The following is a 12,041-nucleotide window of genomic DNA, read 5'->3' as shown; positions in this document are numbered from 1 at the left end:
ACAAATGCCAGCCCTCATGGGCACAGCAACCACCTCCTTCCTGTGAAGCAGACGTATTATTCCTTGGGCAGTCTGCACCCTTTCCCTCCTAACTAGGATGATGCAGATTGGTGTGAGGGAAGAAAATTCTAGTTATTCTCCTCTCCACACCCAAAATGATGTTGCGATATGCTGGATGAGGGGGAAAATATCATTTCATTATACTCTCTGGTTCTGCTAGTTCAGGGGTCTTCTTCTCCCAGAATTTCAGATATTTTAGTTATTCTTAAATCAGTGGCGTGACCTCTAGGCTGGGGGAAACAAGTTAATTTCCTTTCTGCTTTTTTTAAAAAAAGATTTTATTTATTTATTCATGAGAGACACACACACAGAGAGAGGCAGAGACACAGGCAGAGGGAGAAGCAGACTCCATGTGGGGAGCCCAATGTGGATCCCTCCCGGGACCCCAGGATCACGAACTGAGCTGAAGGCAGATGCTCAACCACTGAGCCACCCAGGTGCCCCTCTTTCTGCTTCTTATATGAAAATCATTATAAGGGCTGTTTCTATGCCTGCAAAGTAAAGTGCATTAAGAAAATTTGTGCCCAGGAGCACCTGGCTGGCTCAGTCAGTAGAACATATGACTCTTGATCTCAGGGTTGTGAGCTCAAGCCCCACGTTGGGTGTAGCAATTACTTAAAAATAAAAGAAAATAAATAAAATAAAATAAAGAAAAAAATGTGCCCAGCCTAACTAATCCTTTTCACTCAGGCTTCATGCATTCTTGGCAAAATCCTAGAAGATGACCCGGAAAGTTAGCCAACTTTCTTCATCTAATCCTGAGTCTGTAATGATACTGCTTTTAAAGTTTTAATTTTTTAAATTTATATTTAATTTATATTTTGGTTTGTAACTTTTGCCAGTGGGGAGAAGCTATTTAATTCCTTTTTCGAGAGCTGTTTTGAGACATTAGAAGAATATCGTTTGCTATTTTGAAAGTACAATGGAGATACTATTTTAATACTTCCTCCGTCATTGCCATGATTAGCCTGTCTCTGGGGCTTTAGCAATGGAGACCGTTTAAGTTTGCCACATCCAGCAACTGAGTTTGTGAACCTGCTTTTTACTTTTGATTAGGAGACATCAAGAAGAGCCTGGGTGGGTATGCTCCCTCCAAAAAAGGCAGTCTGGCAAGTGCTGGGGCTGACTGTTTAGGTATGACTGGAGCGTCCTCAAGACTGTCCTTTGGAGAACTAAATGGCAACAGCAGCTCACACATGGATATTTTTCAGACTTGACTTTATCCTCAACAGGAAAAGGCCTTTAAAAAAAAAGATTTTATTTATTTATTCATGAGAGACACAGGGAGAAAGGCAGAGACACAGGCAGAGGGAGAAGCAGGCTCCATGCAGGGAGCCCAATGTGGGACTCGACCCCAGGATCCTGGGATCAGGCCCTGAGCCGAAGGCAGATGCTCAACCACTGAGCCACCCAGGCGTCCTGGAAAGGACCTTATTTAAAGGAACATTTCCATTTACGTAGTTGAGAAACCTGAACCACCACCACGACCTCATGTTCATCATTTAGTGCAGGAGAAGCAGCCAGGAAGCAGGTGGGCTCCTAAGAGTGAGGAGCTCACCTTCTGGCCATTGTCTTAGGAGCCAGTCCCTGAGGCAGGTCACTCAGGGCTCAGTGAGGATGGCTTTGTGTTCTGGGTGTTTGGGGTGCACATGTGTGCGTGTGTGTATTCCCCCTACAAACACAGGCAGGATCTATGTCCTCCTGAGAAGGTACAGCCTACATAGCTCACGTGTCCATGAATAGCTAATATACAGGGAAACCACATTTTAAAAGGATGCACCAGACTTCAAAAATGAGAATTTCAGAGCAGTTAGGGCTGAGAGATCCCATAATTCATTTTTTTACTTTTAGGGGATATAAAAACATGTTGTTTAACTCTGAAACAATGGATTTGGGGGATACAGCCAGAGACAGCTACTTCTTCATGTATCCAGGAAATAGGGAGTCTGAGCTTTGATTCATTAGGTATCTGTGAGTCCTGCTTCCATCCAGGTACAAGACAATGGCTGAATCCGTGGTGAGTGGGTCAGAGGTGTTTCCCGTCCTCATAGATTTTCCTGAGAGGTGGAGGACACAGCCCATTAAGACCAACAACTGTCATACTACACACACTGTGCTCTGTGGCACGTGTGTGGCTGCTGAGAAGCCAGGCAGACAGACCAATACCGTCAGGGGTGGAAGGCTTCCTGGAAGAAGAGGCATTGAAGCTGGGAGTGGCTATTGTCATGAGTAAGAATTTCCCAGGGAAGGGAAAGAGGGAGGGCGGTTTTCCAGGGAGAAGGAGCCGCACCTGCAAAGGTGAACGGGAAGAAATGAGACATGAAGCTCTTAGCCCCACAGAGAAATGAATTTTTAGACACATATCCACAGCTCCTCTCTTAATGGATAGTTCTCTCTCTGCACCAGCAACTAGAGAATTTTCACATAAGAAGAAAAACCAGTGTGCTCTTGCATCCTGGGTGCTTCAGAGCCTTTATTTAACAAATAAAATGTTATATGTGCATTAATTGCCAAAAAAGGGGGGTGGGGACCATCCCCTAAACATATTCCACAAAACCAAAACAGAAAAATAACTGGGATTTGGGAAGGTCAGAATAACAACTCACAGTGGATTTTAAAATAAGCCAGTCACGCTGGGCTGGCAGTCCATCTCGGGTTCCCCACCATCATGCCTTCCCCAGAGCGGTGCCTCTCCTGCAGCCAGGAGCCCTGTGCATTCTAGAACGCTAAGGATTCCACATCCGGCATTGCAACCAGCTGCTGTGCTCGCAGGCCAAGTCCAGAATGTGCTGCTTCCGTTCCCCTTTTTAAGGCTGGGATAAAAATATTCAGAAGGTTTTGAAGAATTCTGAGTTGTGGTTTCCTTGAGATTGGATTCTGACCTTGAGGCAGGATAAAAGAAGTAGCCTCGGCACGGGTTTCAAAGAGGTGTCCAGCACCTGCCCTTGACAGAGCGGATACCTGCAAACGGCCAGGTACCTGGCGTCATTCTCCAGACAAGAATCCAGGCAGTCTTCTGGCCCAGGGAGGCCATATGACCTGGTGCCCTTGGGGGTTGCAGGAGCCTGTCTGATGGAAGAAGGAGGACAGTCCCTTTGGTATTTGGGGACTGTGTCGGAGCAAGCACTTCTGAACCCAACTTTCTAGAGTCTCTCCTAGTTATCTCAGCATCTGTAAATAAGAAATATTGAGGATCTCAAAAAGAGAGAGAGGGGAGGAGAAAGAGCGAAGTTTAGCAGAAAAATGAAAGATAAGAAGAATCCATATATATTATCTGACTTCAAAACAAAGTGAGAACCTGGGAATTTAGTGAACTACTTGCTTTGTAGTTCATGAACTTTACATGGGTTTCAAACCTATTTCTGTCCCCACCTCCATGTCTCCCTGACACACAGGGTACTGATTTTAGGCCAGTGTGGTTCGCCTTGGGGTCAGACAGGAATCACGATGATGCTTGGGGACGGTGTTTGGTGGGTGGGTGAAATGTTCCCTTTCACCTGGTTACCTACCTCAGCAGTGCTGTGGTGCTGATGACCGGTGCCCGCGGGCAGCAATGATGCCACCAAACCCTCCATCGATAAGACTGGGACTGGGGATTTTCTTAGCTTGCCTGGTGAGAGAATGGCCCCTGATACAGCCAGCATCCTCATTTCCCTTATTTGTTAGCTGTATGACATTCTGTGCATGCTAGAGGGTTAGGTTTTGAGGGAAGGAAGTGGACAGTGCCACTGGACAATGGCTGTACTCCTGCGCCTAAGATCCAAGTCACCAAGTCAGTTAGATACTCACCTCCGAAATTCACTCCACTCCATAGGTTGCTCCTTGGAAATCGGCAACATGATAGCCTACCTCATACAATGGACAAGAACTTTCCTTTGATGGTGTTTGGTGACATGAGAGGCCCTGGAAATGCAGTTGCTGGGCCATAGAGTAGCTTTCTCAGCAGACAGATTTTGGGGCTCCCCTCTGGGATTCTGATTGGGTAGATATGTGGCAGGACCCCAGAATCTAAATGTTTAATATGCTATGCTCCCCACTTCCTTTCACTGTGGGACCCTCTGACCAAGGGTCAGTGTCATTAATAGAGCAAACCCCCTCAAATCCTGTCTTCAGCCCATTGAAGAGCTGTTATTTCAAGACTAATCAGTTAGCCTAGCGTATTTTGATACCTTTCTCACTTCGGGATACCCCCAGCGATGTACGAGACGAAGTTATAATATGCTCCTTCTGTTACGGAGCAAAAAGTCCTATACTGATCAAATCATCCAGACCTATCCTGATCACAGATCCTCACAGTGGGACATATTATAAAAGGTTTTTCAGTCCAGTCCTCCAAAGTAAAGCTGCTTATTTTTTTCTCTATAGAATGCTGTCAAATAATCATTGAATTTAGCTTAAATCCCTCCACAGCTGGGACCTTCTGTAGATGAGCCCACATTGACGTTGGGAAGTTCTCTCTTCAGGCAGACCACGGGCCAACTCCTCTCTGAATACGCTGAGCTTTGGAAATCGCCTCAGCCACCTAGTGAGGGGTTGGGAGTCAGCATTAGTTGGCCATGACTACTTGCTATTCATAATTACTGTCTATTTTGTTAGTGACACTGAATATCAAACTGCCCCAGCTAAGCTGCAAACCAGCATGTCCCTTCAGTGAAGTTTACCCAGTTGCAAATAGGAGCCCCAACACATTGCATTGTTTCACCAGAAAGAGCTGGGCAAATTTACACTGGAATGGTTTCAAAAGGTTGGTGTATATTTCTGAACAAGATGTACAAATATTTTTAGGGGTTTTAAAAATAATGTGTCATATTTTCTGTACTCTTCTTAGGAACAGTCTCAGTGAAGAAAAAAAAAAGGTGGATTTTGACAATGTGACGTTTAGTGGGGTTGTTTTTTTGAGGCTGAAATATTAAAACCAAATATGCCAGTGGTGAAGTAAAGGGTCTATTTGTTATCTATCAGTACGAGAGGAAAGGCCCAGAGTGTTATTGTGAATAACATTCTTTTAACAAAGCTCCTTTATTTTCTACCTGTTGATTTGACAAATGAATATCAAGATAATGTCTTAGAACATTACTATATATACATACATTTCCCTTTTCAGTTAATGAAGTAGCCTGGAAAGTTGACAAACTCAGAAGCATCCATGTTTTTGAGGGGGTGGGGGGAGTATTAATATAAAAACGTGTGACTTGAACTGTTTGCATTATTAATTGATGTTTATTTCAATTCATTTCATGTGATTATTTTGTTTATTAGATCAAAGAGTTTAAGATTTATTATGAAAAAGGTCTTTCCTTTTTTTTTAGGCTTCTAATTTTTATTTTTGAGAAGTAAAGGCTGTAAAATTGACAAATTTGAATAACCCTAAAATTGCATGAAGAAGAGATGTTCTTAAGACCACACGGCATGACTCTGTAGGCAATGTTAGAAGATTTTGGCATTCATTGTTGAATTCCGTGCACACGTTTTATTTTATTTCATTCTTAATTTGCATGTCAAGAAAGTGGTTCCCTTTTTTTTTCCTCGTTATTTCGTTTTCTTCTCTGTGAAGACACTGTAAATTTATTTTGATCTCCTTTTCTTTCCGTTAGACTTATTTTCTTCTGTAGTGACATTTAGAAAGGTATTTTTTTGGTATCATTCTTTGAATAATCTTCAGGGGTTACAGCTAACTGGTGACAGAAAAAAAAACAATCTCGTTCACATTTGTCGCTTACTTATTGCACATCTTCGTATTCTTATAATTTCTCTAATTTGCATGTTACAGAACTGAAGCCAGGACAAGACCTAGAAATTAAAGCGAGAGAACGTTACGCAGTGGTCGTTGACTGGAATAATAATCTGCATGTTGTTTTCCCTTCTCCCTCCTGCATGCAGGGATTTGGTTTCGTAACTTTCGAAAATAGTGCCGATGCGGACAGGGCGAGGGAGAAATTACACGGCACCGTGGTAGAGGGCCGTAAAATCGAGGTGCATGTCCAAAATATTTTCCTTTACATCTTCTTTATCAATGTCTGCTTCACGCTCATTCGTTGTTCCAGATGCATCATTGTGTCTTGTATGTGATCCTACTCCCTTCTCATTGTTTATATATATCTCTATATATTTATATATAAAAAGGAAAACTGGCCTTACTTTTTTTTTTAAATTTTACTTTATTGTGTTATTCTTATTACCGATGAAAGGTGAATGGCAAAAGTGAGACAAAAGAAAGGTGACTCTGAACTTTTTTTAAAAAATTTTCTGTGTTTTGTCATCAATGGGTGCAGTAGATTCCAAACAGTCGAGATAGTATGCAAAACAAAACAAAATACAAGGCAGTTTTTTTTTTTTCCTTTTCTTTTTCTTTCCACTGCAGGGTTGACGAGGGATCCACAGTGGTGTCCAAATTGAGCCAAATTGTGAAAGCAGTAGCATTCGGAGGAATGATTGTTTAAAAAAAAAAAAAAAAAAACTGAGAGGTCTTTGTCATGGAACCTTTCTTTTTTTTTTTTTTTTTTTTTTTTTGGTTTTTGGTTTGTTTAAGAAGCCAGTTTGATCTTTGCACTCTTTTGATAATAAAGTGAATAACCAAACAGGATTTCCTGTTCAATATCTGGCCACTCTTCACTGGATAAATAAATAAATAAATAAATAAATAAATAAATGCTAAAATTTCAAGACTTAGAATCTATTCTTTCTACCACTGGATCTCCCTCAACATGGCCACAGGGTTATATTTGTTAAAACTTAAAAAAAAAAATACCAGTTAAAAATGCTTTAGTCTTTGGAGTAAGATGTTGCATATTTTGCCTTTCGTTTTCCCCCCTCGACGATAACGCTTAGGCCCCTCACCAAACTCTCAGTAACCATGGTAACTGTATACAAACCCATGCTGGCGATGGTGGTGAATGGTAAGTGGTGAAGTCCATCTGCCGCTTCACGTATTTAGTGCTGATTATCTATATACATATATATACCACGTGGATTTTTTTGACTTGTCGTATTAAGTTTTCTTGATGCTCTATTTTTTTGGGTACCGGTACGCCTGTAATTGAGTGTACGTTCTAAGCGAGCCTGGGAGGCAATGACTGGATTGAGATATGACAGTGCACATCTTACTCAGATTGTTAACTCCATATTGTGTTAAACAATGCACCCTCTCTTTTATCCTTTTGTTAGCTGTGACTTTAAAGCTTGAATGATCTTGTTAATTCTTGCGATGTAAAGGCTCTTGTTCCAAGTGTTGAATGCTAGATGTTGCTTTTCTGATGGTCCTTCCCTCCTAAAGTGTTGCACACGGCTAAATCTTGTTTGTCCCTCCTTTTTTTTTTTTTGACATTTATGTTCCCTTGTACCTTGTCTCTCCCCTCTTCTACTCCACTGCATGTTCCTTCATATGAATTTTATTTTGTTTAAAAATATTTATTGTTTCTGTGTTACCATGGAGTACACGCATGCTTTTAAATCTTCAATTATGCAGTTCCTTTTAATTTGCTTTTACTGTCTCCTTATTAAACTTTTAAATGATATGACATTGCTTTATTGAAATGATTTGTAAGTTAAAATGGTCATGAAGTAAATGTAATTATAAAAATGTATGATTTTGTTATGCACCTACTGCCTTTTATAAATTAAAATGCATTTTAGTTTTTTTTTTAATAAGTAATCACAGTCATAATGCATGCAACTAATTGAACTGTGGGCTGGCCCTGGCATATGTGCTCATTTGAGTTTTCTATGTACATAGGTAAATAATGCCACAGCACGTGTAATGACAAATAAAAAGACTGTCAACCCTTATACAAATGGTAAGTAGAGATTGGCCTTTTCAAGAAAGCATCCCTACCTCTGAATCTGTTAAGTAATTTAACCACAGAATATGTTTCAGCAAGCCTTCTTAGTCTCAGTGTGACTACTATGTATTTGCTGCTGACCTGCTACAGTGAACCACCTGAAGCAATAGGACATTTTTCAATGGCTACACTGATTGTGGGGAGCACTAAGTAATGGACAGAGTTATCAAATCACTGTGTCATATGGCTAAAATATAGCGCTGTATGCCAACTAGACTTCAATAATTTTTGATAGATTTTATTTATTTATTAGACACACACACACACACACACACACACACACACAAAGAGAGAGAGAGACAGGCAGAGGGAGAAGCAGGCTCCATGCAGGGAGTCTGATGTGGGACTCGATCCCGGGTCTCCAGGATCATGCCCTGGGCTGAAGGCAGCACTAAACCGCTAAGCTCCTGGGGCTGCCCAATAATAATGTTTTCAAAAGATAATTTTCACAATAGAGGCAAATTTAGTTTTCAGGTACAGTGTACATGCTCTTCCTCTAATCTTTCTAGAGTAACTCCCATTTGGGATGAGATACAGTAATTATTCAGGGATGACTTGGTCATTTAATTTGCTGTTAGAATAGTAAGTTGAGGGAGGATGGAGGTTTTGTTAGTATCCCTTTTTCTTCCACCACCAACCTCCTTGTTGATCCATATTCTGGAAGAGGGACTGGAGAATTTGGTTCTGGCATTGAGTCTTCTCTGGAGCTGTTAGGATTTTGAAGTGGCTTAGAGGGGGCTTCCTGATGAGCTCCATACAATGAGTCCAGTATTTGCTTTCCTCTGGGTTGCCCAGTGCTGTTTCGAGCTTGATGAGACGTTGTGCGTACTGCAGACCCATTCAGGACAGTGCATCTCTGCTCTTCCTAACCAAGAAGCTGTCTCAAAACGCCTCACAATAAGAATTCACACATATAACAAGAGTTGAAGGCATTTGACCATCTTGATTCTTTAATCCTTGTCAGAATGCTTCTCTCTTAAGATATATGGGGGTTGAGGGGATGTGGAAGCTGCTGATATGCTAATCACATATGTAATTGTACCAAAAAGCTAAGAAGAATATAATTCATATGTTAAAGTATATATACTTAGTGGAATATTGTGCTCATTAAAATGAGCAAGATGAGAACTATGCAAGGCCCCCCTAATGAATGAAAAATTTTATAATGAAGAAGTATAGCATGATTTCAACTAAATAACGAAAGGCATTACATCAAAATGCTAATAGTTGAGTTGAACTGTAAAACTGGAAGGTATTTTTTCCTTTGTTTTGTAGATTTTAAAAAATAATATAATGTTATTACTGTGATAAAGGAAAATATATGAAATTTTCCATTTTTAATATTTTAATTACATGTGAAAGATTAAATATATTTTTCATAATGCCACTGCCAGCCTGGTATCCTACCTTCCCCTCAGAAGACACCACCATTATAGATTATTGTCTGTACTTTGCATTTTTATGCATATACATATAATAAAAAATTTTATGCATATACATATAATAAAAATATAAAAAATAAAAATATAATAAGTATATTTATATAGTATTCAGGGTATTGTTTATATGCTTTTTATATAAATGATATCATGGTGTGCACATCATTTTTAATTGACTTTTATAAGTCAATATGGAGTTCTTTCAATGTTAATACATACAAACCAAATTCATTCTTTTATTTTTTATTTTTTTATTTTTTTTATTGGTGTTCAATTTGCCAACATATAGCATATCACCCAGTGCTCATCCCATCAAGTGCCCCCCTCAGTGCCTGTCACCCAGTCACCCCAATCCCCTCCCACCTCCCTTTCCACTACCCCTTGTTCATTTCCCAGAGTTAGGAGTCTCTTATGTTCTGTCACCCTCACTGATATTTTCACTCATTTTCTCTCCTGTCCCCTTTATCCCCTTTCACTATTTTTTATATTCCCCAAGTGAGTGAGACCATATAATGTTTGTCCTTCTCCAATTAACTTATTTCACTCAGCATAATACCCTCCAGGTCCATCCACGTTGAAGCAAATGGTGGGTATTCGTCATTCCTAATGGCTGAGTAATATTCCATTGTGTACATATACCACATCTTCTCTATCCATTCATCTTTCGATGGACACCAAGGCTCCTTCCACGGTTTGGCTACTGCAGACAATTGCTGCTATAAACATTGAGGTGCAGGTGTTCCAGTGTTTCACTGCATCTGTATCTTTGGGGTAAATCCCCAGCAGTGCAGTTGCTGGGTCGTAGGGAAGCTCTATTTATTCTTTTTAGTGATTATATAGTGATCGATGAAATGGATATATGGATTTATTCTTACCTTCCATACTGATTGACATTGAAATTTTTGTTATTGTTGTTATAAACAATAGCATTAGCATTTAGTGGTTTTGTTTATGTTTTCTTCTGCCAATGACTACCAATTTGGCTAAATCAATCTGTTCTTATTTTTAAAAGGAGCACCATTAAACAGAGATATACTCTCAATAGACTAGGGCTCCAACTGCAAAAATCAGAAGAATTATTTATTCTGCTGACCCATTTTTCCAGCTCCAACAACCCAAGATGTGGCTTTAAACAGTTTAGAAAATTTCCACAACAGACTTTTAATGCCCAGTACTGAAATGAAGCAAATTCTGATTTATGTATCATGGAGCTTTTCTACTTGGTAAAAATGATAGCTCTGCAACTTGCCAGAGTTAATATGTGATGACATCAACGTGACTATTGGGCATTTCCTTTAATAATGAAGCAGCAACTGTGTGTGTGTGTGTGTGTGTGTGTGTGTGTGTGTGCTGAGTTGTGCTGTTTATGTGAAAAAATGAAACAAAGGAAGCCAAATATTATTTCTTAAGCCATGTGGATGCATATTTATTTTAAAGAAAGAGCTATTGATCAGTGTGCTACTGAGGAGTTGAAAACTAGCCCAGTGGAATTTGGGGATACAATTCATTAATAGCCAACATTTCTGGAACACTGACTGTATGACATTATGCTAAACATTTTAAATGCACTGGGCCCATATGAAGTCCTACAAAGAAGACATACTTATACCTATTTTAAAGAGGCAAAAATTGAGGCTAATAGAGATAAAGTCATTAGTGAACTCTTTCCCTTTTATTATGAAGTAACAAACCTTGTGGTCATGCCTGTGTATATGCAAGAATATCACTTCCCCTCCATCATCTTTATAGAACTGCACACACAAATGGCAACTGACCACAATATGAAAAGATTATTGAATTTTCATCCCTGAATGCCTGTTTTTGTGGCATAAACATCCCATATCACATTCCGGGTAGCCATGCGTTCTTAGTTTCTGGGAATAAGTCATGTGGGTTGCTCATCCATGTACCTGAAAGGGGGCACTCAAAGGGCTTATCCTGTCACATGGACTGAGTATGGGACTCAAAGGATGGATGGACAGTCACAGCAGAACTGACTTAAGAAACAAATACAAATCCTAATTACATAAAGCAGCTGGATTCTATATAAGACATTGTGGAGGCTGTTAGTATTTAAAGAAAAGCAGTGCTCAAAGCTTTTCCAATCCATAAGTCATATCATTGCTACAAATAACCGTTCCCATAAATTACAATACAACAAAAGATATAGAGCCCTCTCAGATCCTTAACAAAAGCGACTATGTTAAGAGGGGATATTATCACGGAAGGAAGGAAAGAAGGAAGGAAGGAAGGAAGGAAGGAAGGAAGGAAGGAAGGAAGGAAGGTAGGTAGGAAGGAAGGAAGGAAGGAAGGGGAAGAAAGAACTTACTACATGAGACAATGAATATGTAAATTAGCTTGATTGTGGTGTGATCTTGCAGTGTATATGTAATGTCAAATCTACAAGTTAAATACCTTAAATATGTACAAATTTTAGTTGTCAATTATACCTCAGTAAACCTAGGGGTGGGGAAGAGAAGATAAGTCAAGACCCATGGAATCAAATCAAAATGAGAAAAGTGAGTGATCAGTGAGATTCATGTATTAGCTGCCTGGTTCATCCTCACAAACCACCAACTTACACTTCAGCAAATAATACCTTCCTAGAGTCATCACATTTTGAGGTCATCTTCACATGGTGAAATGTCATTGTCAGTGCTACCATCATATCCATGCACTCCTGCAGACACATGTCCAACAAGAA

General features: G+C 39.9%; 1 protein-coding gene across 8 annotated transcripts in view; it reads left to right on the top strand.

The window, feature by feature from the left end:
- RBFOX1 (RNA binding fox-1 homolog 1) overlaps window positions 1-12,041 on the top strand; it is a 1,434,482-nt gene that overhangs the window by 1,316,475 nt on the left and 105,966 nt on the right. For all 8 annotated transcript variants that reach the window (XM_041748018.1, XM_041748022.1, XM_041748015.1 and 5 more), the window contains 2 exons: window positions 5,941-6,033; window positions 7,793-7,853. In XM_041748018.1, coding sequence (XP_041603952.1) covers window positions 5,941-6,033; window positions 7,793-7,853 — 154 coding nt within the window. The remainder of the gene's footprint in view (window positions 1-5,940; window positions 6,034-7,792; window positions 7,854-12,041) is intronic.

This window comes from Vulpes lagopus, chromosome 3 (assembly GCF_018345385.1).
Source record: "Vulpes lagopus strain Blue_001 chromosome 3, ASM1834538v1, whole genome shotgun sequence".
Taxonomy (NCBI): domain Eukaryota; kingdom Metazoa; phylum Chordata; class Mammalia; order Carnivora; family Canidae; genus Vulpes; species Vulpes lagopus.
The sequence above is the reverse complement of the archived record's forward strand: the minus strand, read 5'-3'. Positions and strand labels throughout refer to the sequence as shown.